This window comes from Bos indicus, chromosome 18 (assembly GCF_029378745.1).
Source record: "Bos indicus isolate NIAB-ARS_2022 breed Sahiwal x Tharparkar chromosome 18, NIAB-ARS_B.indTharparkar_mat_pri_1.0, whole genome shotgun sequence".
Classification (NCBI taxonomy): Eukaryota; Metazoa; Chordata; class Mammalia; order Artiodactyla; family Bovidae; genus Bos; species Bos indicus.
The window spans coordinates 39,686,883-39,712,008 of NC_091777.1; the positions used below are offsets into that span (position 1 = coordinate 39,686,883).

At 43.1% G+C, this 25,126-nt stretch overlaps 1 protein-coding gene and 1 non-coding gene across 11 annotated transcripts in view; both read left to right on the forward strand.

Annotated features, from left to right (window-relative positions):
- PKD1L3 (polycystin 1 like 3, transient receptor potential channel interacting) overlaps window positions 1–25,126 on the forward strand; it is an 84,434-nt gene that overhangs the window by 29,825 nt on the left and 29,483 nt on the right. For all 10 annotated transcript variants that reach the window (XR_011561517.1, XR_011561519.1, XR_011561520.1 and 7 more), the window contains 9 exons: window positions 1,581–1,811; window positions 2,984–3,085; window positions 3,507–3,685; window positions 8,369–8,515; window positions 14,020–14,222; window positions 14,927–15,126; window positions 15,859–16,039; window positions 17,443–17,635; window positions 17,733–17,967. Coding sequence is in view for 6 of the 10 variants with exons in the window: in XM_070770848.1 (XP_070626949.1) it covers window positions 1,581–1,811; window positions 2,984–3,085; window positions 3,507–3,685; window positions 8,369–8,515; window positions 14,020–14,222; window positions 14,927–15,126; window positions 15,859–16,039; window positions 17,443–17,635; window positions 17,733–17,967 (1,671 nt within the window). In the remaining 4 variants the exon portion in view is untranslated. The remainder of the gene's footprint in view (window positions 1–1,580; window positions 1,812–2,983; window positions 3,086–3,506; window positions 3,686–8,368; window positions 8,516–14,019; window positions 14,223–14,926; window positions 15,127–15,858; window positions 16,040–17,442; window positions 17,636–17,732; window positions 17,968–25,126) is intronic.
- TRNAG-CCC (transfer RNA glycine (anticodon CCC)) lies at window positions 19,515–19,587 on the forward strand. Its single transcript has one exon. It is a non-coding gene; the product is annotated as a tRNA-Gly (tRNA).

The following is a 25,126-nucleotide window of genomic DNA, read 5'->3' on the forward strand; positions in this document are numbered from 1 at the left end:
AAGCAGAGACATTACTTTGCCAACAAAGGTCCATCTAGTCAAAGCTATGGTTTTTCCAGGAGTCATGTGTGGATGTGAGAGTTGGGCTATAAAGAACACTGAGTGTCAAAGAATTGATGCTTTTGAACTGTGGTGTTGGAGAAGACTCTTGAGAGTTCCTTGGACTGCAAAGAGATCCAACCAGTCCATCCTAAAGGAAATCAGCCCTGAATATTCATTAGAAGGACTGATGCTAAAGCTGAAGCTCCAATACTTTGGCCACCTGATGCGAAGAACTGTCTCCCTAAAGACCTCATTTTTTCACTCATATCAAAGAGTAACCACTGTCTGGAATTTGGTATATGCAGTGACAGATTTTATTTTCTTGGGCTCTAAAATCACTGTGGACAGTGACCGCAGCCTTGAAATTAAAAGACGCTTCTTGGAAGGAAAGCTATGACAAACCTAGACAGCATATTAAAAAGCAGAGACATCACTTTGCTGGCAAAGGTCCGTGTAGTCAAAGCTGTGGTTTTTCCAGTAGTCATGTACAGATTTGAGAGCTGGACCATAAGAAAGGCTGAGCACCGAAGAACTGTGGCTTTAGAATTGTGGTGCTGGAGAAGACTCTTGAGAGTATGTCAAAGAGATCAAACCAGTCAATCCTAAAGGAAATCAACCCTGAATATTCACTGGAAGAATTGATACTGAAGCTGAAACTTCAATACTTTGGCTACCTAAGGAGAAGAGCCAGTTCATTGGAAAAGACTCTGATGCTAGGAAAGATTGAAGGAAAAGGAGAAGAGGGTAGCAAAGGATAAGATGGTTAGACAGCATCACTGACTGAATGGACATGAATGTGAGCAAACTCTGGGAGATAGTGAGGGACAGGGAAGCATAGCGTGCTGCAATCCATGGGGTCGCAAAGAGTTGGATGTGACTTAGCGACTGAACAACAACAGATTCATTCTTTCAGCAAGTATGTATTGAGCATCTTCTACATACCAAGCCCATGTATAGGAGCTAGCGATGGATAGGACAGTGCCTAGTGAGGAAGATTGGTAAACATGGATTCATGAGTGATGGTTTGCATGCTCTAGGTCTTTGTGTAAATGGTGTCACACTGTTATATCCTTTTAAACTTGCCTTGTTCACTCAGCATTGATATATCCAGGTTGATATATCCAGCTTCAGTCCATTCATTTTATCTGCTATATAGTAGCCCATTCGTTTGCCCCTACTTCCTTATTGACTTGTTTGCATGTTCTGCTGTTAGCAGACACAGAGGTGGTTCTGGTTTCTCCTGGTTTTACCCAGTGCTGACAGAGACGTCCTTTTTCACGTTTCCTTGTGCATGTGTGCAGAGTCCTCAGGATATGCATTCAGAACTGGAGTCTCAGGATCCAAGGAGTTTGTACTTCTTCTGTTTTACTAAATGCTGCCAAGCTGCTGTGCCCATCAGTTGTCCCAGATCACATTAACACCAGCGGAGGATGAGCCACCAGACCTTCTTTTCCAAATCTGTGTGTGTGTTTATGTTTTACGTGTGTCCCTTCCTTAGCATGCCGGTCAGTCAGTCACCATCTTGACTGTCATTCCAGGTCGGGCCGCAGAGCACGCTGGTAAGGACACAGTGTCTCTGTAACCACCTGACCTACTTCGGCAGCGATTTCTTCCTTGTGCCCCGGACGGTGAATGTGGAAGACGTGGCTGAGCTGTTCCTTCGAGTGACCAGCAACCCGGTCGGGGTGTCCCTGCTGGCCAGCCTTGTCGGAATCTACATGCTCATATTCGTGTGGGCTTGGAGGAAGGACCAGGCCGATGCACAGAAGGTGATGAGACTTTGATTCTGAAAGCTCTGTCACAGTGTCTTGAGTATGTTGAACAAGAGGAAGGAAATAAGAGATACCTTTATCGAAAAGAGGCAGGTGAGTGAAGTCACTCAGTCGTGTCTGACTCTTTGCGACCCCATGGACTATAGCCTACCAGGCTCCTCTGTCCATGGGATTTTCCAGGCAATAGTACTGGAGTGGATTGCCATTTCCTTCTCCAGCGGATCTTCCCAACCCAGGGATCGAACCCAGGTCTCCCACATTGTAGACAGACGCTTTACCTTCTGAGCCACCAGGGAAGTCCACTTTATTGAAAAGAGGCAGGTAGCAGATAGTAAAAATTCCAGTGGGACTTCTCTTAACATTTCTCTCCATGTCTACTGTCTCAAGGCCCAGGGATTTATCTCTATTTCTCCATTTTTTTTTTCTTTTAGCCAAGGTTGAATCTTCATATGATTCATTTAGGTCAGGAATAAGCCAAAAGAAAACACACAGAGAATTTAACTATAATCAAATGCACATTTATCTCACTTAATACCTTGGATATGAAAGTTATGGATAAGTCCAAAAAGTTATAATTTAATGTAACTGCAATATGTAAGAAACTTGTATAGAATCTTTTTTTAAACAAAAAATCCTTTGACAGCTTCCTTCTAATTTCTGTTCTATATCTTTCTCATCCTTGCTTCCGTACATGTGGAAATTCTAGAATATGCGAATATACTGTGGGTGTGGAATTACCAATTTTAGTAAATAAAAATACAAGGCACCCAGTTAAATTTGAATTTCAAATAAATAGTGAATGCATATTTAGCATAAATATGACCCCAAATTATTAATCATTTATCTGGAATTCACATTTAGCTAGGTGTCTTATATCTTATCTGATAACCCTTTCTGGGTGGGGGGAAAATGGAAAGATTTAGAGGCCCAAGACCCGATCAGTTGATTTTATGACTGTTTCATTCTCGTGACATAAACCCTGGACTTTCAACCCATAGCCCCCACTTTTATCACTTAACTTAGGTCTGCTTGTCTGTTTTACCTTCTCCCCCATCTCACCCTTGCTTTCCTCGGAGTCACCAAAGCTGCCGTGGTGTATCCTCCTGCTTCTCGCTGGGCTGTAAGGAGTGAAGATCTGCTGGTTTTCTTGATTGTGCTTTTTCCTGCAGGTGAAGGTTACCATCCTGGCTGATAATGACCCCAGCTCTCAATTCCACTACCTTATTGAGGTCTCCACGGGCCATAGAAGAAGGGCCGCGACGACAGCCAACGTGAGTGCAATGAAGGTTCTTCCCTCACTGCTCGGCGCTCTCTGCCATGCGAGCTGCACTCCGATACCCTTGCTGACATCCTGGCACCCAGTAATCCTTCACACAGATCCTGGAGGGCGGTCGTCCTGGTTCTCAACTCTCCATCTAGGCCTTCTCTGACGACCCAATGGTTGAGACTCCATGCTTCCACTGAGGGGACGTGGGTTCAATCCCTGGTCAGGGAACTAAGATCCCATATGCCATGGGGTGCAGCCAAAAACCTTTTAAAAATTGTACATTTGAAGAGCCCTTTCTGCTTGTCTAAGACCCCAGGACCTCATCTCAGTACAGTTTTCTCTGTCTTCATCTTTCCCCTTAGACATAAATCAAAAGACTCATGTTATAACTTGCCGTATCTTATCTTTTCTTTGTCCTGGTTTAGGTAGTCATCACCCTTTATGGATCAGAGGGGCGGAGCGAGCCCCACCACCTTTGTGACTCCCAGAAGGCAGTCTTTGAACGCGGGGGACTGGATGTGTTCCTCCTGGGCACTCCATCCTCTCTGGGGGAATTACACAGCCTGCGGCTCTGGCATGACAATTCTGGCGCCAGCCCTGCTTGGTAAGTATCCGAATCAGGCTGGTGTGCTGCTTCTCTGCAGCATTCTGGGGAAAGACCTGCACGGCATCACAGTAAATAACTATAATGTTTTGGATCAAATAGTAACAAATACCTGTTTGATTTTAATTTATTTTTCTTTCTTTTTAATATTTTCTCGACTGCACCGTGCAGTATGTGGGATCTTAGTTCCCCCATCAGGGATCACACCCGTGCCCTTGCATGGGACGTGCGTGTCTTCACCACTGGACCACCAGGGAATTACGTTAGATTTTCATTTCAAAGCTGTCTACACAAAAGAAAACCTGGAAAGAAATATTGAAAATTAAGAGATTTTATGAGAGGGAGAATGATAGATTTTTTTTTAAACATCTTTTAAATTATTTATTTTGGCTGTGCCAGATCTTTGTTGCAGTCAGCAGGGGCTACTCCCCAGTTGCAGGGTGCAGGCTTCTCATCGCAGCGGCTCCTCTTCTCGTGGCTCATGGCCTTTAGAGTGCGGACTTGGCGGTTGTGGCGCACGGGCTTAGCTGCCCCGCAGCATGTGGGATATTTCCAGACCAGGGATCGAACCCGTGTCCTGTGCACTGGCAGGGAGATTCTCAACCACTGCACCACCAACGGAGTCCCAGATTTTTTTCCATCAAACATGGTCACTACTGTGAACAGAAAATAATAACAAGGAAACATTGCCCCAAAGTACCATAAGTTAAAAGTATCTCTAAACACAAAAAGCATCTTTAAAGAGTATTTAATACATGACTATATAGAGAATATACTTTGGGTCAAAATGAAGAGCTTAAGGAGAGGGGAAGGAGTGGAATTACAGTCGGGATGTCCCGCAAGAGTCAGAGAAACGGTCAGTGCTGAGTGTGCGTACCTGCCCTGTGCTGGGTCCAGACGCTCCCACATCTTCCTTCAGCAGCACTCTGAGAATTATGAGAAGTGAGTGGAGAAAGTAGATGATAAAAATTAATTGAGGATGAAGATCATTGGTTTGTTGGGATTAGGAAAAAGGAAGGCAGTGAAGTCAGAGGTCTCAGTGTGTGTTAGTTGCTCAGTCGTGTCCAGCTCTGCAACCCCATGGACCCATGAACTGTAGCCCACCAGGCTCTTCTGTCCTTGGATTCTGGCTTGCCTTTGGATCTTTCTGACCCAGGGATCGAACCCAGGTCTTCCACCCTGTGGGCAGATTCTTTACCACTGAGCCACCAGGGCAGCCCCAAAGATCTCAGACCCAGGTTTGAGAACTGACCCAGAAACAAGTCAGTTGCTGAATATTTCCCACCTGAAAGGAATATGCATCCAGCCTAAAATTGTTAGCACAAGAAGTCCTTCCCAGGAATTCCTTGGCAGTCCTGTGGTCAGGACTCCACACTTTCACTGCCAAGGGTCTAGGTTCAATTCCTGGTTGGGGAACTAAGATCACACAAGCTGCATGGCACAGCCAAAAAGAAGTTTTAAAAAAGTCCTTCTCTGCTAGACTAGAGACACCAACCATAAGGCCAGGACAGCCCGATGATTTTCCTGCTGCTTCCATCCTGTTCAGGTATCTACACAACAGTTGGTTCCACTGTTGTTCCGCTTTCTTTTATAAAGGTAAATAGGGTATAATAAGCACTTGAAAGATGCTCAGCATCATTGGTTATCAGGAAATGCAAATTAAAACCACAGCAATAGCAGTAGACACCCACTAGAATGAGTAAAACTAAAAGGTGGAGTGAGGGTGGGGAGCAGTTAAGAGCTCTCACACGCCGCTGGAGGGATGTAAACCAGTACAGCCTCGGTGAAGAACAATTTGGCAGTTTTCTTGTAAGGTTGAACATACGTTTACCCTATGACCCAGAAATTCCACTCCTAGTTATTTACTCAAGATAAGTGAAAACGTATGTCCACTCCAAGTCTTACACAAATACTTTGATAGCAGCTTTATGAAAAATAGCCTCAAACTGGAAACAACACAAATGTCCATCACCTGAATGAATAAACAAATGTTAGTGTGTTCATTTGGTGGAATATGACCCCTGACAAAGAAGAACAATCTACTGATACAGCAACATGGGCGAATCTCAGAAAGCATTATGTTGAGCAAAAGAAGCCAGACACACAAGAATATGTGAAATTCTGAAAAAAGCAAATTAACAACAACAACAAAAAAAAGCAAATTAACCTGTAGAGAGAGGAAGTATGTCAGTGGTCACCTGGAGCCCAGGGTGAGCCTGAGGAGGGCTGACTGGAAAGGGGGCAGGGGAACTTTTCAGGGTGGCCATGGTGGTGCTTATTATACAGGTGTATACAGTTGTCCACAATGCAGTGAACAGTACTTTTTATTTTTATTTTTTTGGCTGCACTCCATGGCTTGCAGGATCTTAGTTCCTCAACCAGGGATCAAACTTGTGCCCTTGGCAGTGAAAGCCCAGAGGCCTAACCACTGAACTGCTAGGAAATTCCCTGAACTATATTCTTTAAATGGGTGCCTTTTATCCTATGTAAATTATACCACAACAGAGTTGATTTTTTTTTCAAGTGTGTTTATAAGGGGAAGTCTAGAGCTATATACACTAAATTATTACCAATAGTTATCCCTGGGTAGTAGGATTATGAATTTTTAAGTTTTTCTTCAGGGTAGTTTTAGTTACTTCCAAAAGTTTTAACAATATTTTATAATTATTAGAAATACATTTTTTAATTTAAATAGATATTTCTCTTTGAGGAAACACATAAAGGAATTCACAACACATAAAGGAATTCACACCTATATGATATTTTCCATTTTTCTTTTATCACTGGTTTATATAAATTCTAATTTTGTATGGAGTCTTATAATATTTTTTGACTTATAATGACTTTATGCTCCTCATGGAATAGCAATGTTGACTTAGTCGTATTTGTATTCTCAACAGCACATACAGTGCCAAAATTATAGTAGGACTCAATATTTGTTATAATTGATAATTACAGTCTATTGTAACAATAAATATTTGTTACAGTTCTCAAGAATTACCTGTTCACTTCTAGACTTTGTTATTAAGGCTCTTTCAAAGAATTTTTTTAGTCAATATTTTCTTTTCTTTGTTTAATTGCAAAAGTAATAGATGTTTGAATACAAAAAACTTGGAAAACACAGAGAAGCAAAAGAACTATCCACCCCCAATAAAAAGCAGACTGCCAGCATATTTTCTTAGAAAATGACTATGCTTTCTGTATCTTTATACTGATCGTACTGAATGTATCAACTAGATTGTTCTGACACACATTAGATTCTCTGTTTCTTTTCTGTATGAAAGGAGAGCAGAGAAAAAAACGGTTGACTAGTTTCTCACCAATCAGAAAATGAATATTTTCTCTTTTTTTATACTTTGCTATTAAATGAAAGCTTTAACAAGTAGCTAAGTTTAAATCAAATGCAACTTAGTCACTTGTGATTATATTAACTGCTTCAAAAGAGAGTCCCAGAAATAATTTTAGCTTTAAAGCGATCTGTGCTCCTCACACAGAAAATAACTTCCAAAAAAAGAAAAAAATAACTTCCAACTAAAATAAGAATTTTGACCAGAGAGATTTGAATGGTTTCGTATAGACTTTTGGAGAAGTAGCATCCTTTCAGTAAAGGAGATTAGCTGACTAGGTGCAAGGTGAAGTCAAACAGGCAGAGCAGAGGTTCTGCAGGACAAATTGGTTGATGGTTGAAATCAGGGGAGAAGACAGAGACACATGGTTAAAAAAAAAAACGGGTTGAAAAGAGGATGAAGTTTCAGGACCTGTTGCTCTGAAGCCAAGATGAAGCCACAGACCCAAACAAGACAAGTCATTAATATAAACATTAAAGCCCACTCCCCATGTACACCCCCTTAGACCCTAGTGGTGAAAGATGGAGGCAGATATTTACAAAGGTGGTGGGGTGCTGTCACTGTAGAAAGAAGAAATCTTAAGGAATAGAAACACACACTGACTATTCCAGGTTATGGAAGTCTGCATTCTGATATTTGGTACGTGAACTCCTTTAGAGGTTGGGAAGGAAAAAGTGGGATCAGATCTCGTTTCTTTCTTTGGCTCTTGCCCCTACAATGAAGCAGAATCTGTTTACTTGGACACCCTCTGTCAATAAAAAATTTTCTTTTTTTATTTTTATTGCAGTATGATTGATGTACAATTTTATATTTGCTTCAGGTCTGCAACCTAATGATTTGATGTTTGTATGTATTGTGAAATAATCACCATAAGTCTAGTTAACAAGCATCACCATACATAGAGAATTTTTTTCTCGTTGTGAGAGTTAAGATCTGCTCTTGTAGCTGTTTTCATATATGCGACACCATATTATTAACTACAGTCGCCATGCTGTATGTTTCATCCCCTTGGCTTATTTTATAACTGGCCGTCTGTACCTTTTGACTCTCCTGACCTTTGCCTTTACATTCCACATATAAGTGAGATCATATCTGTCTTTGTCTCTCTCTGACTTATTTCACTTAGGCTAATGCCCTCTATTCATGTCACAAATGGCAAAATTTCATTCTTTTTTTAGTAACTGAATGATATTCCATTGTATACGGTATATATACCACATTTTCTCTATCCATTCAGCCATCAATGGACATTGAGGTTGCTTCCATAAGGTCACTGCTTATTACAGCAATTGATTGATGCCCACCCTCTAACATGATTGTCTTTATTTTACTATAGGTATGTAAGCCAGGTGACTGTCACTGACATCGCAGGTAAAAGGAAATGGCATTTCCTGTGCAACTGTTGGCTGGCCATGGACCTTGGAGACAGTGAGCGCGACCGGGTCTTCATGCCAGTCTCAAAGAAGGAGCTCTTTTCCTTTAGGTACTGTTGAGAAATGATGTGCTACCTGTCTCTGAGGCTCTGTTCATTTTCTTCATTATTTTTTCTTTCTGTTCCTTGGACAAGACAATTTCAACTGACCTATCTTCAAGTTTGACCTATCTTCTTTCTCCTGCCAGCTCACATCTGCTTTTGAGCCTTTAGTGAATTTTCCATTTCACTTACTGTATTTTTCAGCTGCACTCTTTCTATTTGTTTTGGTTTTTTTTTTTAATAACTTCTGAGAACTTCCCTGGTGGTCCAGTGGTTAAGACTCCACACTTCCAGTATAGGGGGCAACGGTTTGATTTCTGGTCAGAGAGCTAAGACCCCCATATGCCTTATGGTCAAAAAACCAAAACATGAAACAGAAGCAAAATTGTCAAAAATTCAATGAAGACTTTAAAAATGGTTCACATTTTAAAAAAACTTTTAAAAAATTAGTTAAAAAAAATAAAAATATTCTCTGGGGACTTCCCTGGTGGTTCATTGGAAGACTCCACACTTCCAATGCAGGCGGCACGGGTTTGATCCCTAAACAGGAATTAAGATCCTGCGTGCCACACAGTGCAACCAATAATAATAATTTCTGTATCTTCATTAATACTCTATTTAGCAAGACATCATGCTCATTTACTTTCCTTTAGTTACTTCAACATGATTTCCCTTATTTCTTTGAACATATTTAAAATAGCTGATTTGAAATCTTTAGTAAATCCAGTGTCTTGGCTTCCTCAGTAACAATTTGTTGAGTGTGGTGTGTGTGTGTGTGAGGGAGAGAGAGACTTTGTTTCTTTTCATGTCTTGTGATCTTCTGTTGAAAACCCAACATTTTAAATAATGAAATGTGGCCACTCTGAAGATCAAATCTCCTTCCTCTCCCCCAGTACTTGTTCTTAGTGTCCGTTATTGTCCTGTGTCTGTTTCGAACTAATTCTATAAAATCTGTATTTCTATCGTATGTGAAACTGAAGTTCTTGCTCAGTCAGTTCAGTGGGCAGCTAACAGCTAGACAGAGACCTCTTTAAAGGCCTGAGCCAGTAAGCCTCCCAGCCTTTGCTGAGGGGTTTTGCACACATGTTGTGCCATGCCTTCCGCATGCAGCCAGGTGGCTGACAGCTCTGCCTGAGCCTTCACTTCCTGCTTGCTGAGAGCTTCAGGGTTCTTCCAGGAGTAGAAGTGTAGGGCCTGCTCAGGTGTTTCCTGAGCATGCCCACATCCCCGGGCGTGCACATGGCCTCCTATCATTAGACTCCCAGGACTGTGTCGAAGCTTTTCAAAACTCCTGTGGACCTCTGACCCTCTCAGGCTTTGTGATGAGCCCGTTGTTTGCCTGCCTTATCAGGCAGCTGTGAAGTTAAACAGTTGCCTCTTAACATTTTTGACAGTGCCCTCAAAGAAGAAGCATTTTTCACTGGATGAGTGTCCAGTCATATCAAATAAGGGCAGTCTTGCAAGTGGAGTTTTCCCGGGAACTACCAGACAAGTCAGATAATGACGGCTCTCTGGGAAGGATGCTTTTAATCCCCTTCTGCCCCCTCTAGTGACTGCCAGGCTGCTGGATTTCACTGTGATTGAAGGCTCTTGGTTTTCAAGGTTACCATGGAGCTAGGGAAAGGGAGATGGGGAAATAGGGCCAATTAAAATGCCACAAAATTCTCTGTTCTTACTGATATTTAACCGTTTTTCTTATGTAAACACTCCCAGGTTGCTACAAACCTTTGGTTACTTACCTGAGTTCTGAAAATTTGATTCTGACTTTTTAAAAGAAGTTTTATCATTGTTTTTGTGGAAGAATTTTCAGAGGTATTCCTTCCACTGTTTCCACTGACCCAAATGGATTTAGACAGTTTACTACTTAGAGCAGTAGAAGCAGCCAGAGCAGTAATTTGTGGCAGCTCCCTGATTTGACAGGGTGATGTGATGAGAGCCAGCTGTGAGCTGCACAAGCAGTAGAGGTATGTTACAAAAGAGGAACCCCAAACCAGGAGACGCTGATCTATGAGCTGCCAGAAAACCTGCCCATCCTTCCCTATAGAATAAGACCTTATCTTTATCAGCCTGCAATGTAGGCAAATCTCTCAAGGGGTGAGAAGAAGGCATGTCTATCTTTATTACCCTAGAAAGTCTCTGGGAAGCAAGAAGTCTCTGTCTTTATAATCTGGAAATGTAAATTGTCTCCAAAGAGAGTTCCTGATTCTGTCTTTTTAGGGCTGTCTGCTTACACAAAGATACTTGAAGACATAGTCCAGGAGCAAAGTTTGTATAAATGCCTAAATGTGAAGCGTTCATGGAGGACTGCCTTTCAGCACTGCCTCTGTTGTTATGTCAGTCTACCTGTTATTCTTCTAAAGTATGTTGTCTTTTCTCTTTTTAGTATTTTCTCTTTATCCTTGATGTTCCAAATTTTACCATATTTCTTTTCACTGTGGATTTACCTTTTTTAAAAATCCTGTTTAGCACTCAGAGTGTACTTTAAAAAAGTTTTATTGTGGTAAAATGTAAAATGTGCTCTTCAGGGTTGGGGAGGTGGTGTGCTGCACGGCATGCAGGATCTTAGTTCCCTGACCACTGGACGCCTGGAGTCTTAACCACCGGACCTCCAGGGAGGGGTGTCCCAAAATGCACTTTTGATATACAGAGTCATGCGTTCAATAAACAGAAATTCTCATATGTCACTTCTGAAAATACTGCTCCTCTGACAGTCCCTCGCTATATGCAAAGTCTCTCTAACGATCGTCCATGTTTTTAAGCCACTCTTGCGTGCATATCTTTTTTGTCTGTCTGTGGCAGTTCACTGATTTTTCTCTTAAACCAGTGTCTCTTTCTCCTAATTATTTTGTTTTGAGGACCATATTTTTCCATTTTAAGATTTCAAATTTATTTTATTTCTGGGTTTTTCTTCATTTTTTATTCTTTTAAAGTGAACATTATTCCTTGTATCATTTTTATATCATTATTTACTGTCAAGTTCTTTATTTCATAGATGTATAAAATGTAGCAGCTGCTGCTGCTGCTGCTGCTAAGTCACTTCAGTTGTGTCCAACTCTGTGCAGCCCCATAAACGGCAGCCCACCAGGCTCCCCCGTCCCTGGGATTCTCCAGGCAAGAACACTGGAGTGGGTTGCCATTTCCTTCTCCAATGCATGAAAGTGAAAAGTGCAAGTGAAGTCGCTCAGTCGTGTCCAACTCTTAGTGACCCCATGGACTGCAGCCTACCAGGCTCCCCCGTCCATGGGATTTTCCAGGCAAGAGTACTGGAGTGGGGTGCCACTGCCTTCTCTGAAAATGTAGCAGGGATTGGTTAAATTGACTTGCTCCAGATGAAGCACATAAGAAACAGCAGAGGCTCAGGTCTTATCCCCTCTCCTGTTGAAGATTCTTTCTTCTAAAGCACATGGCCTCCCCTCAAGGCCATTGGATCTTGCTGCAGATTGCTGAGACATGAGATACAGTAGTAGCAAACAAAACAATCACTACAGTGCAAGTAGCAACTGACATTTTCTTCTTTATATATATATATATATATATATATACATACATACTTTTTGAACTTTGAACTTTGTTCTGTATTGAGGTATAACTGATTAACAAGGTGTGGTAGTTTCAGATGGACAGCCAGTGTGCTCAGCCACGCGTACACATGTATCCATTCTCCCCAAACCCCTCTCCCATCCAGGCTGCCTCATAACATTGAGCAGAGTTCCATCTGCTGTTCAGTAGGTCCTTGTTGGTTATCCATTTTCAATATACACATTTTCAATTGTGTACATGACCTTCCCAAACTTCCTCACTATCCCTTCCCCCGCAACTGTTTTCTAAGTTGGTGAGTCTCTTTTGTAGCTTTACTTGTATCTTTGAGCAACCTGAAACACTTCAAGTCTTTGCCAGACTGTCCCACAAAATTAGTTTCTTCTGGACTGAAATATTGTTTTGGCTGCCTTTTTTAGCATTAGATTTATAAATATGTTTAGGAATTTGAGGTTGTAGGTTGGTTTCATCTTTAAGTCTCAATATCTCTCTCCTTCTCCACATACCCCTGACGAGTACTTTTCTCAATTTTTTTCATTCAGCCCTTCACATCACCAGTCTAGAACTAGGGTTTATTTTATTACCCCATTTCGGAGCCCCTGGTCCTCAGAGAAACTAAGGAAACGACCTGTCACACACCTTGTCATGAGCCAGGGGGTCTCTTGGCTGTGTTCCTGGTTGAGGGGCTGCCCGCTGTCCCCTGCCTCCCTACGTACAAATGTGTAGCCCTGCGGGGGAGCCTGGCGGGCTGCGGTCTCTGGGGTCGCAGAGTTGGACACGACTGAAGCGACTTGGCAGCAGCGGCAGCCCTGAGGTAGTTTTTTTGTTCTGCAGAGTTCTTCCTTGAGCTCCAGCTTCAGCCCTGGCTTCAGGCAGTGAAGTTGGCTTTACCCGCCTTTCCTTTCCCTCCCTCCATGAATCACTTTCAGCTGCTCTCTGGGAATCAAACTTTGACCTGTGTATACCTTGGCACCCCACTCCAGTACTCTTGCCTGGAGAGTCCCATGGATGGAGGAGCCTGGTGGGCTGTGGTCCATGGGGTCTCGAAGAGTTGGACACGACTGAGTGACTTCACTTTCACTTTTCATTCTCATGCTTTAGAGAAGGAAATGGCAACCCACTCCAGTGTTCTTGCCTGGAGAATCCCAGGGACGGGGAAGCCTGGTGGGCTGCCGTCTATGGGGTCACACAGAGTCGGACATGACTGAAGCAACTTAGCAGCACGCCTTCTTCCAAACCCAGAGCTCAGAATCCTGTGGCTTCTTCCCCACTTACCATCTTTTTTCTCATCCCATCCCTCTTCTTCAGAGACATTTATTTTGTTTTTAAGCCCAGCTAATATTTTGAATTTTTTCTTTTTATATTGTATTTATAGTTTCTTTGGAGAGTAGAGAAGGTTCTCCAAGTATGAGTTTACCTTATATAAGTTTACCATACCTTGTAACTATCTTGAGTGGAAAAAGTGAAAATGTTAGTCATTCAGTCATGTCAGATTCTTTGTGACCCCAGCCCACCAAGGCCCCTCTGTCCATGGAATTCTCCAGGCAAGAATACTGGAGTGGGATGCCATTTCCTACTCCAGGGGATCTTCCCGTCCCATGGATCAAACCCAGGTCTCCTTCATTGCAGGCAGATTCTTTACCGTCGGAACCACCAGGGAAGCCCCTATATTGAGTGGAAGCTTAATGCAAACTTTCCAAGAATAAAAAAGACTTATCAAAACCTCTGGTAAAGCCAAAACAAGGTTTTAGTTTTAAAATCTCATAAAGTTACCCTTATCCTCAAAAACCTATTACCCTATGGTAACAACAACAGCAGCAAAAATCATACCGTGTCACCTGAAAGCTGCTTCACAAGGGTGTTGAGCAGTGGCTGAGCTGTCGATGTGTCGCTTGCCGCCAGGTGAACCACATCTCAAACGAGGCCATGTTCAGAATGACATCTCATGCATTTCCTGTTCTGATTTATCTTGTTAGACACCTGTTCTCCTCCATGATCATAGAGAAGTTCACCCAGGATTGCCTGTGGCTCTCAGTCGCAACTCGACACCCCTGGAACCAGTTTACGAGGGTCCAGCGGCTCACCTGCTACATGACCCTCCTTCTCTGCAACATGGTCACCAACGTCATGTTCTGGAAGGTGAACAGTACCACCACCAAGAGAGATGAGCAAGCTCGGGGTGAGCCCTGACGTGTGCTGTTTGTGGCAGGTAGTCCTCCTTCTACACTCCATTCCTTCCTTCCAAGTTAGAAACGGAGTCACCGGGGGCCTTCATTTTTCCTCTGCTGCCCTCCCATTAGAGTACTCATCTAATTCTACTCTTAAATGAGAATACTCATTTACTCTAACATTAGAATACACATTTTCTCATTGATCTCACTCATTAACAAATGAAATGGCCTTAGAGACACTTCAGGATCTTGACTGTCAAAATAACTTGCTATCCTTAGATAATCATAGTCAATTGGTAAATAAATACTTAAACTGCAGGACGTAGAGTATGGACTTTGGACCTGGCATGGGGAGGAGAGGGCGGGATGAGCTGAGAGAGTAGCTGACATGTGCAGTACCACGTGTGAACTGGGTAGCTAGTGGGAAGCCGCTATAGAGCACAGGGAGCTCAGCTCGGGGCTCTGTGCTGACCTGGGGAGGCAGGATAGGAGTAGGGGTGGGAGGGGGGCAATGAGGGAGGGGATTGATGTATTGATGTATTCTCACAGCTGATTGACAATGCTGCACAGCAGAAACTAGCACAACATTGTAAAGCAGTTACACTCCAATTAAAATAAATTTTAAAACAACACTTAAACCTGGGAGAGGAGTATCTCGGAGACGATTTTAATGGTCAAGGATGAGGGTTGACTACATGCTTTTCTTTTTCAGTGGGCCCGTTTGCTGTGACCTGGTCTGAACTGCTCGTCAGCATCCAAACTGCAGTCATCTTTTTCCCCATCAGTCTTGTGATCGGGCGGCTTTTCCCGTTGATCCAACCACAGGAGCCTCTGCCTGTCTTTCCTCCCATCCAGGCCTCCTGCCCCTCGGATGCTTCTTCAGAGCCTCTCTCTCTCACGGAGGTGGTTGAGGTGAGCGTGGTGTCAGAGTTTACAGGTTAATGTCATGCTGCCCTCCCTGACGTGGTGGAGAAAGCCAGTGAACACGAGGCTCTCCGGCAAGGCTCCGGAGCCCTATTAACTGTAGAGCTGTGCTCTAATTAGAGCTGTACTCTAATCCCTGTGCCCTGAGCCGTCGTCATCCTGCCTCTAGTTCTTTCTCTTGATTCTGGAGTGTTCTCAGCACTGACGTGAGTGCAGAATGCCCTGCTCTGGAGGTGTCTTAGTTTTTTGATGTTTGCTCAAACTCTTCCTCTTTCATCCTAGATTCTTTCCTAAATAAAACTAGTTCTGAAGCTACTGTGAGGTGACTTCTTTGTGAAAAAAGAGAGAGAAAGTGAAAAATTGAGGTCATTTACACTAAGCATAGGGCTTCCCAGGTGGCACTAATGATAAAGAGCCCACCTGCCAACGCAGGAGACGTTAGGGGACACACATTCCATCCCGGGTCGGGAAGACCCCCTGGAAAGGGAAATGGCAACCACTCTGTATTCTTGGCTGGAGAATCTCATGGACAGAGGAGCCTGGAGGGCTACGTAGTCCATGGGGTCGCAAAGAGTCAGACACAACTGAAGCGACTTAGCGTGCACACACACTGAGCGTATGCCCCTCCGAGGAGATAAACCGCCTCGTGACTGTCTGTAATTGCTCCCAGGCCTGAGTTTAATGTAAAACTGACTTTTCTCTTCTTGGTTCCACTTTCAGGAATTAAAGGAAACTGTGGGATTCCTGCTCAGGAGAAATACGTACCTACTCTCAGAGTGCGAACCATCTTCATGGCGTTCTGATAGCATAAACGAGCTGCTGAAGCTTTTGTCTAGCCTCATCTGTTCTTACTTAGAGCATCCAGGCTGTCCCCAGCAGGCAGGACACTACTGGGCAAATGGTAAAGTTCAGTAAGTTTCAGGATCTGATCTTTTATCTGCCCCCACCCCACACACCTGACACGCTCTCAGCATAATCAACAGGCATGATGCCAGCTTCTGCTGTTTTTTCATTTCCTTAAACTCCCAGCAGAGGGCAGACAGCTCTGCTACCTCTCAGAGCTTCTGAGACAGCATATCTGGTCTTAAAAAGTAAAGGTTAAAAGAAAAACCCACCAAAAATGTCCTCTGTCTCAGACCCCCCCATACTTCATCTGCTTCGTCAGAAGCTGTGAAAGCGTGTCATTCTCTTTCTTCTATGAAATGATGAGATTGTGTGATTTATGAATTCTTGAATTTAGTTTGGGCCTTCTAGGCACTCTACTTCCCTGGTGGCTCAGACGGTAAAGTGTCTGCCTACGATGTGGGAGACCTGGGTTCCATCCCTGTGTCGGGAAGATCCCCTGGAGAAGGAAATGGCAACCCACTCCAGTACTCTTGCCTGGAAAATCCCCTGGACGGAGGAGCCTGGTAGGCTATAATCCATGGGGTCGCAAAGAGTCCAACACGACTGAGCAACTTCACGCTCACATTCTGCTAAGTCACTTCAGTCGTGTCCAACTCTGTGCGACCCCATAGACGGCAGCCCACCAGGCTTCCCCGTCCCTGGGATTCTCCAGGCAAGAACACTGGAGTGGGTTGCCATTTCCTTCTCCAATGCATGAAAGTGAAAAGTGAAAGTGAAGTCGCTCAGTCATGTCCAACTCAGCGACCCCGTGGACTGTGGCCCACCAGGCTCCTCTGTCCATGGGGTTTTCCAGGCAAGAGTGCTGGAGTGGGGTTCACATGTACTGAAGTTCTGGTGAAAAAACTCAATTAGCTTTAAAAATTACTTTGATCCTCTATCAAAGTAATATAGGATTTTACAAATTGTTGCAAATATACCAGCATGCTCAGAGAATACAGTTCTGTATTCTTCAGTCTTCATCGACTAGGAAATTTAACCTCATCATCAGTTAACAGGGGCTTCCCTGATAGCTTAGTTGGTAAAGAATCCGCCTGCAATGCAGGAGACCCTGATTCAACTCCTAGGTTGGGAAGATCCGCTGGAGAAGGGATAGGCTACCCACTCCAGTATTCTTGGGCTTCCCTTGTGGCTCAGCTGGTAAAAAATCCGCTGGCAATGTGGGAGACTTGGGTTCAATCCTTGGGTTGGGAAGATCCCCTGGAGAAGGAAAAGGCTACCCACTCAGGCATTCTGGCCTGGAGAATTCCATGGTCTGTGTAGTTCATGGAGTCGCAAAGAGTCATACACAACTGAGGGACTTTCACTTTCATCAGTTAACAGATTGCTCATTTCTACCAAGAATTTCTGTTTCTTGACATCTTCCACTTGTTCACATGTCAACCTGGGCTGTATTTTCAGTGGTTCCTGAAAACCACCGTCATTTCTGCAGTTACCTGCTCAGAGTTCTGCAGAGGCTCCAATCTCACTTACAGACACCAGGTCCCACCCAGGCCGATCACCCCAGTGACTTCCTTGATGCAGTCCACCAACTGCAAAAACTCCAGGAACTCTTGGAAACCCATGTTCTTCCCACAGAGCAAGGGCTGTCCAGGTAACACATCCCACTGGGCTTTACCACATGTAGTCTTCCTAAACCTCTCTGTCAGCTGTTGACGAGGTTGGTTATTCCTTCAACTTCTGTTCCTAAGGGAGGCAACCAGTTTCCCCATCCTGAGCCCAGAAGAAGGGAAGCAGCGTGTCTCTAAAGGCTGGCACAGATGGTTGACATACTTCTGCTGGCTCCTTCTGGGTGTCACTAGCCTGGCCTCAGCCTTCTTTACAGCACTTTATAGCCTGGAACTGAACAAAGACCAAGCCACCAGCTGGGTTATTTCGATGATACTGTCATTGCTTCAGAACACCTTCATCAGCCAGCCAGCAAAGGTACGTGAGAAACTGTCACACCAGCATGGGAGGAAGCGCTATAGTTGCAGGAAGCTTGGGGAACCAAGGTCTGTGAGTCAGTCCAAGGTGCCTCATGGTTCTGACAACTTGACAAGAACAAAAAACAAATTGACAGGGTAAAATTTGTTAGGGGTGTGGGTGTAGTAGTCATGGAAAAAACGAAGAACTGGTAAGACTGGTAGAAGTTTAGCAGAAAAGGATGGGGGAGTTAAGAGAGACAAGTTAAAAAATCAATAATAGGGCATCCCAGGTGGCACTAGTGGTAAAGAACCCACCTGCCAGTTCAGGAGACCCAGGTTCAGTACCTGGGTCCAGAAGATCCACTGGAAGAAGGCATGGAACCCGACTCCAGTATTCTTTCCTGGAGAATTCCATAGACAGAAGAGCCTGGCGGGCTAGAGTCCATAGGGTCACAAAGAGTTGGACATGACTGAGGGGACTTAACACACATGCAAACAAAAAAATCAATAATAAACTACTAAGTAAGAAAACTTACTTTTTAAAAAATCTTCTGTTTCCTTAAACTTTAAGGAAAATGTCACACACAAAAGTGTAGGAAGTAGTATGCTGCTGCTGCTGCTGCTAAGTCGCTTCAGTCATGTCCGACTGTGTGTGACCCCATAGACGGCAGCCCACCAGGCTCCCCCCGTCTCTGGGATTCTCCAGGCAAGAACACTGGAGTGGGTTGCCATTTCCTTCTCCAATGCATGAAAGTGAAAAGTGAAAGTCAAGACGCTCAGTCGTGCATGACTCTTAGCGACCCCTGATAGGACTGCAGCCTACCAGGCTCCTCCGCCCATGAGATTTTCCAGGCAAGAGTACTGGAGTGGGTGCCATTGCCTTCTCCGAGGAAGTAGTATAATGAATCCTAAATTCCTGTTACCCAGATTCAACAGTTACCCCACAATTCATTGCCAGTCTTGTTTCATCTATCTTGGAAAAAAATACCAGACTTCATATCATTTTATCCATAAAGATTTCAGCCAGACAAACACTCTTCTTTTTAAAACATAAATATAAGCCATTATCACACCTAAATAACAATTTCCTGATATCTACACAACAGTATGAATGTATGTAACACTGCTGAACTGGTCACCTTAAAATGGTTAAGGTATATTTTAAACTTAAAATGGTAAGTTTTTTGTTATGTGTATTTTACTACAGTTTTTAAAAATCCAATCAGCGTTCACATTTTCCCGGTTGTCTCCTAAGTGTTTATAGTTTTTTTGTTCAAATCAAGATCTAAATAAGGTCTGTGTGTGGCAGTGAGTTGCTTTGTCACATGTTTTTAATGTATTTATTTTGATGTTTAACTGTGCCAGTCTGTGTTGCTGCACGCGGGCCCTTCTCTGAGTCTGTGGGCTCAGTACTCGGGGTACAGCTGCCTAGCTGCTCTGGTGGCATGTGGGATCTTCCTAGACCAGGGATCAAACTCATATCCCTTGCACTGGCAGGCAGATTCTTAACCACTGGACCACCGGGGAAGTCCTGTCTCATGCATTTTTATACTTAGTCTAGGAACTTCCCTGGTGGTCTAGTGGGTAAGACTCTGTGCTCCCAATGCAGGGGGCCCAGGTTCCATCCCTGGTCAGGGAATTAGATCCCACCCAGTGCAGCCAAATAAATAAATAATAAACAAGTTTTTTTAAGAGACTTTAAAAAATAAGTAATCTATAAGTTCTTCGTCCCTTTATCTCTTTCCCTCATTTTCTGTTCTTGCTACTTTTCTTACAGTGTATGTGTGTTGAAGAAACCAAATTGTCCTATAGTCTCCAACGTTCTGAATTTTGGTGACAGTATTACTTATGCTTTAAGAACCCACAAGCAGACCTGGGGAGCTTTTAAAGCATTTGGTGCCAGGCCTCTCTCCAGACCAGTCAAATCATAATCCCTGGAGATGGGATCCAAGGCCCAGAATGTCATAAACTTCCCAGGTGATTCCAAAGAAGAGCCCCGTTTGAGAAGCACTGATCCTAAAAGATGGACAGAGTACAAGGAGTACAAGAGTGGGTAGAACTGCAGGAAGAGACAGACGGAAAAAATAACAGGAGCTCTTCAGGAGAGTCCATTATAGCAGACACACAGAGAAAGACTTTGAGGAAATGAAAAAGGCGATTTGCAGATTTTAAGAATTCAGAATTTGAATTGAAGATGTCATTATTGAGAATCAAATTAATGGACCAGGATGATCAAACTTAAAATAATGCAAAACATAAACAAAAATAGACAGTAGATCCAGTTAAGAGGAATGGTAGTAATTAAACAGTCTAAAAAATTCCATTGTTGCAAACAAATACTGAATTTGTTGAAAGGCCTTAACTATTTCCAGGCATAACTAATTTAAAAAGATACACACCAAAATGGAGGACAGGAGTTCTGGAGTGGGGCCCAAGGTTCTGAAATCAGCTAGTTGCCAGGTGATGGCTGCTCACCCGTGGATCACACTTTGGGGGGTATCACTGTGGATGCAACCCTAGTTTCTCTGAAAAGTCACTATTACAAGAGAAAGTTCATGAGGGAGGGCTGTTCTAGGTCCTTGAAATAAATGAGCCATTTTTAATATGGATTAGACAGTATCCTAGGAAGTTATTGGTCATTTCCTTAAGTGTGATAATGGTATGAAAATGGCCTGATTATTAGGAGGCCTTGAGCCTTGCACATGTGTGCTCAGTCACGTCCGACCCTGTGTGACCCCATGGACTGTAGCCTGTCAGAAAAACCCCATGAGATTTTCCAGGCAAGAATACTGGAGTGGGTTGCCATTTCCTTCTCCAGGGGATTTTCCCGCCCCAGGGATCGAACCTGCATCTCCTGAATCAGCTGGCAGATTCTTTACCACTAGCACTACCTGGGAAGCTCCAGTTTTTAGGAGGCACATGCTTAAAAACAGGCAGCCCTTGCCTTGAACTGTTGTAGTTGGTGCATGAATTTCAGTTACCATGGTTCAGCTAGATAACACCAGTTGCCAGCAAGACAGTTCAAATCTCAGTGTGGTATATCAACCATGAGTGATCACATAAAACACCAGCCGCTACTAGACCTTCAGCCCATAATTCACTGTGTACAACATGTATTTTTAGGTGTCTGTCATGATCCATGACCAGTCCTGTCACATCTCAGAGCCTAGCTGGCTGCTCGCTGGTCATCCCGTTTATGTACAGACAGCAAATTGTATAGTTGTGTTACTTTCTTGTCTCTCAGTCATAAACTGTGACATTTGACCATAAAATGGATAACGGAAAGAGGAATTTGGCCAAAAAAGACCAAAATGCAGCAAATTAACAACATGATAATGCAAAGTGAAATTTGAATAGAATGTGAATGGAGTTAATCCGAGAAGCAGCTGGCCGTAGGAAGATTGCCTGTGTTCAGGGGACTATACACAGTGGCCAGATGAATTTAGTGAGGTCGAACTTACCAACTTAAATGAAGAAATTGGTTATGAGGAAAAGGATGATGACATCCTGGAGGAATTAACACCAGCAAAAAAAAAAAAAAAACTAATATTAAATGAACTCTACGGGGTCGCTAAGAGTCAGACACGACTGAGCGACTTCACTTTCACTTTTCACTTTCACGCATTGGAAAAGGAAATGGCACCCCACTCCAGTGTTCTTGCCTGGAGAATCCCAGGGACGGGGGAGCCTGGTGGGCTGCCATCTCTGGGGTCGCACAGAGTCGGACACTACTGAAGCGACTTAGCAGCAGCAGGAGATATTTCACAGCATTGAAAGCAGAAAGGATAAGAGGCTGGAAGCCAGTGCAAACTTAAAACAGTATGACAGTTCACCAAACAGATAGAAAAGATGCTGTCCCCAAATTCTAACTTATACAAGAAAAGGAAGGACAGCATTGTTCAAATTAGTCTTGATAAATTTTTCTTTTGAAGAAATAACTTTAATTCTTAATGTTTCTGATGTTTTAAATTACATACTAATTCTACTGCTTTTAAATTTTTCCTTGTATCTTTATAGCCCACAATAAGAGATTTTAATGGTTTGACATGAGTCTTTTTTTTCCCCCTAAGGTAGAAGATTGTCTTTATTTTTTGTTTCTTAATTTAGTTGGCTGCACCCGCTGTTAGTTGCAGCATGCAGGATCTAGTTGCCTGACAGGGATCCAACCCAGGCCCTCTGCTTCGAGTGCATGGAGTTGAAACAACTGAACCACTAGGGAAGTCTCCTGAATTTTTAGATGTCACAGAACAATCATACTTTTCCCTACTGATGATTAAGATCACCTTGCACAGTTTCAGCTTGCAAGATCATTTATGTGATCCCACACTGCCATGCAAAGTGAGAACTACTTTTAATTAGGTATGAAATGTCATGATGTCTGTTATTTTCAAATGGTTCAAAAAAGTAAATACGGTGAAATGTTAGCTTTTGTATCTTCCAATTTTTATGTATGTTTAAAAATTTTAATAAGGAATTATATACTCAAATGTAAGAGTTTGTAGAAGAAAAATGATATAAAACTATTTTTAAAAGAAAATATATGGGAAAATCTATGTAACCTTAGGTTAGGCAAAGAGTTCTTGTGTTGTTCCTTCGCTAAATTGTGTCCAACTCTTTGTGACCCCGTGGACTGTAGCACACCAGGCTTCCCTGTCCTTCACTATCTCCCAAAGTTTGCTCAAATTCATGTCCATTGAGTCAGCGATGCTGTCTAACCATCTTATTCTCTGCTGACCTCTTCTCCTTTTGCCTTCAATCTTTCCCAGCATCAGGGTCTTTTCCAGTGAGTTGGCTCTTCACATCAGGTGACCAAAGTATCGAAGCGTCAGCATCAGTCTTTCCAATGAATATTCAGGGTTGATTTCCTTTAGAATTGACTGGTTTGATCTCCTTGCATTTCAAGAGTTCTTTTAATTCTACCAAAAGCACAACTCAGAAAAGAAAAAATTGATAAATAGGGCTTCACCAAAATTAAACATTTTGCTCCATGAAAGACACTTTTTAAAATTTAAGTATAGTTGATTTACAATGTTGTGTTAGTTTCTGGTATACAGCAAAATGATTCCATTATAGATGTAACCTTTTTCATATTCTTCTCCATTGTTTATTAATGGGATACTGAATATAGTTTCCTGTGCTATTAGAATAGAACCCTGTTTATCTATTTTATATACAGTAGTTTGTATCTGCTAATTTATCTTAATTTGACTCCTAATTTATCCCTGCCCGACAGGTAACCATATGTCTTGTCTCTCCTTTTAATAATTTTATTTAGTTTTGGCTGCACTTGTCTTCGTTGTTTTGCATGGGCTTCCTCCGGTCATGGGGAGCCGGGTCTCCTCTTCATTGTGGGGCACGGGGTTCTCGTGGTGGCTTCTCCTGCTGTGGAGCGTGGGCTTTATAGGCTTGCAGGCTCAGTAGTTGTGATGCACGGGCTTAGTTGCTCCACAGCATGTGGGATCTTCCTGGAGCAGGGATCAAACTCGTGTACCCTGCCTTGACCGGTGGATTCTTATACACTGCACCGCCCGGGAGGTCCCACATGTCTTCTATGTGTGTGCGTCTGTTTCTGTTCTACATAGATAAACTCATTTGTATCATTTTTTAGATTCCACGTGTAAGTGATATACTGGTATGGCATCATTCTGACTTCACTTAGTATGATAATCTCTATGTCCATCTTTGTTGCTGCAAATGACATTATTTTATTCTTTCTTTAATGGCTAAGTGGAATTCCATTGTAAATATGTGCCGCATCTTTATCCATTCATCCATTCATCTGTTGTTGGACATGTAGGTTGTTTCCACATTTTGGCTGTTGTAAGCAGTGCTGCTGTGAACATCAGTCAGTCAGTTCAGTTGCACAGTAATGTCCGACTCTGTAACTCCATGGACTGCAGCATGCCAGGCTTCTCTGTCCGTCACCAACTCCCAGAGCTTACTCAGACTCATGTCCATCAAGTCAGTGATGCCATCCAACCATCTCATCCTCTGTCGTCCCCTTCTCCTCCTGCCTTCAATCTTTCCCAGCATCAGGGTCTTTTCTAAGGTGTCAGTTCTTCACATCAGGTGGCCAAAGTATTGAAGTTTCAGCTTCAGCATCCTTTAGGATTTCCTTTAGGATTGACTGGTTGGATCTCCTTGCAGTCCAAGGGACTCTCAAGAGTCTTCTCCAACACCACAGTTCAAAAGCATTAATTCTTCGGCACTCAGCTTTCTTTATAGTCCAGCTCTCACATCTACACATGACTACTGGAAAAACCATAGCTTTGACTAGATGGACCTTTGTTGGCAAAGTAATGTCTCTGCTTTGTAGTATGCTGTCTAGGTTGGTCATAGCTTTCCTTCCAAGGAGCAAGCGTCTTTTAATTTCATGGCTGCAGTCACCATCTGCAGTGATTTTGGAGCCCAAGAAAATAAAGTCTCTCACTGTTTCCATTTTTTTCCCCCATCTATTTGCCATGGAGTGATGGGACTGGATTCCATGATCTTAGTTATCTGAATGTTGAGTTTTAAGCCAGAACAATTTGAAAATGCTTTGAACATTGGGGTGCATGTGCCTTTTTGAATTAGAGTTTTGTCTGGATTTATGTCTAGGAATGAGTTTACTGGATCATACAGCAACACTATTTTTAGTCTTTTGAAGAACCTCCATACTGTTTTCCTTAGTGGCTGCACCAATTGATATTACCACTAATGGTGTAGGAGGGCTCCCTTTTCTCCACACCCTCTCCAGCATTTTGATGATGGCCATTCTGACTGGTGTGAGGTGGTACCTCATTGTAGTTTTGATTTGCCTTTTTCTAATAATTAGTGATTATGATGGCACCCCACTCCAGTACTCTTGCCTGGAAAATCCCAGGGATGGAGGAGCCTGGTAGGCTGCAGTCCACGGGGTTGCTAAAAGTCAGACATGACTGAGTGACTTTACTTTCACTTTTCACTTTCATGCATTGGAGAAGGAAATGGCAACCCACTCCAGTGTTCTTGCCTGGAGAATCCCAGGGACGGGGGAGCCTGGTGGGCTGCCGTCTATGGGGTCACACAGAGTCGGACACGACTGACGCAACTTGGCAGCAGCAGCAGCGATGATGAGCATCTTTCATGTGCCTGTTGGCCATCTGTATGTCTTCTTTGGAGAAATGTCTATTTAGGTCTTCTCCCAATTTTATAATTGG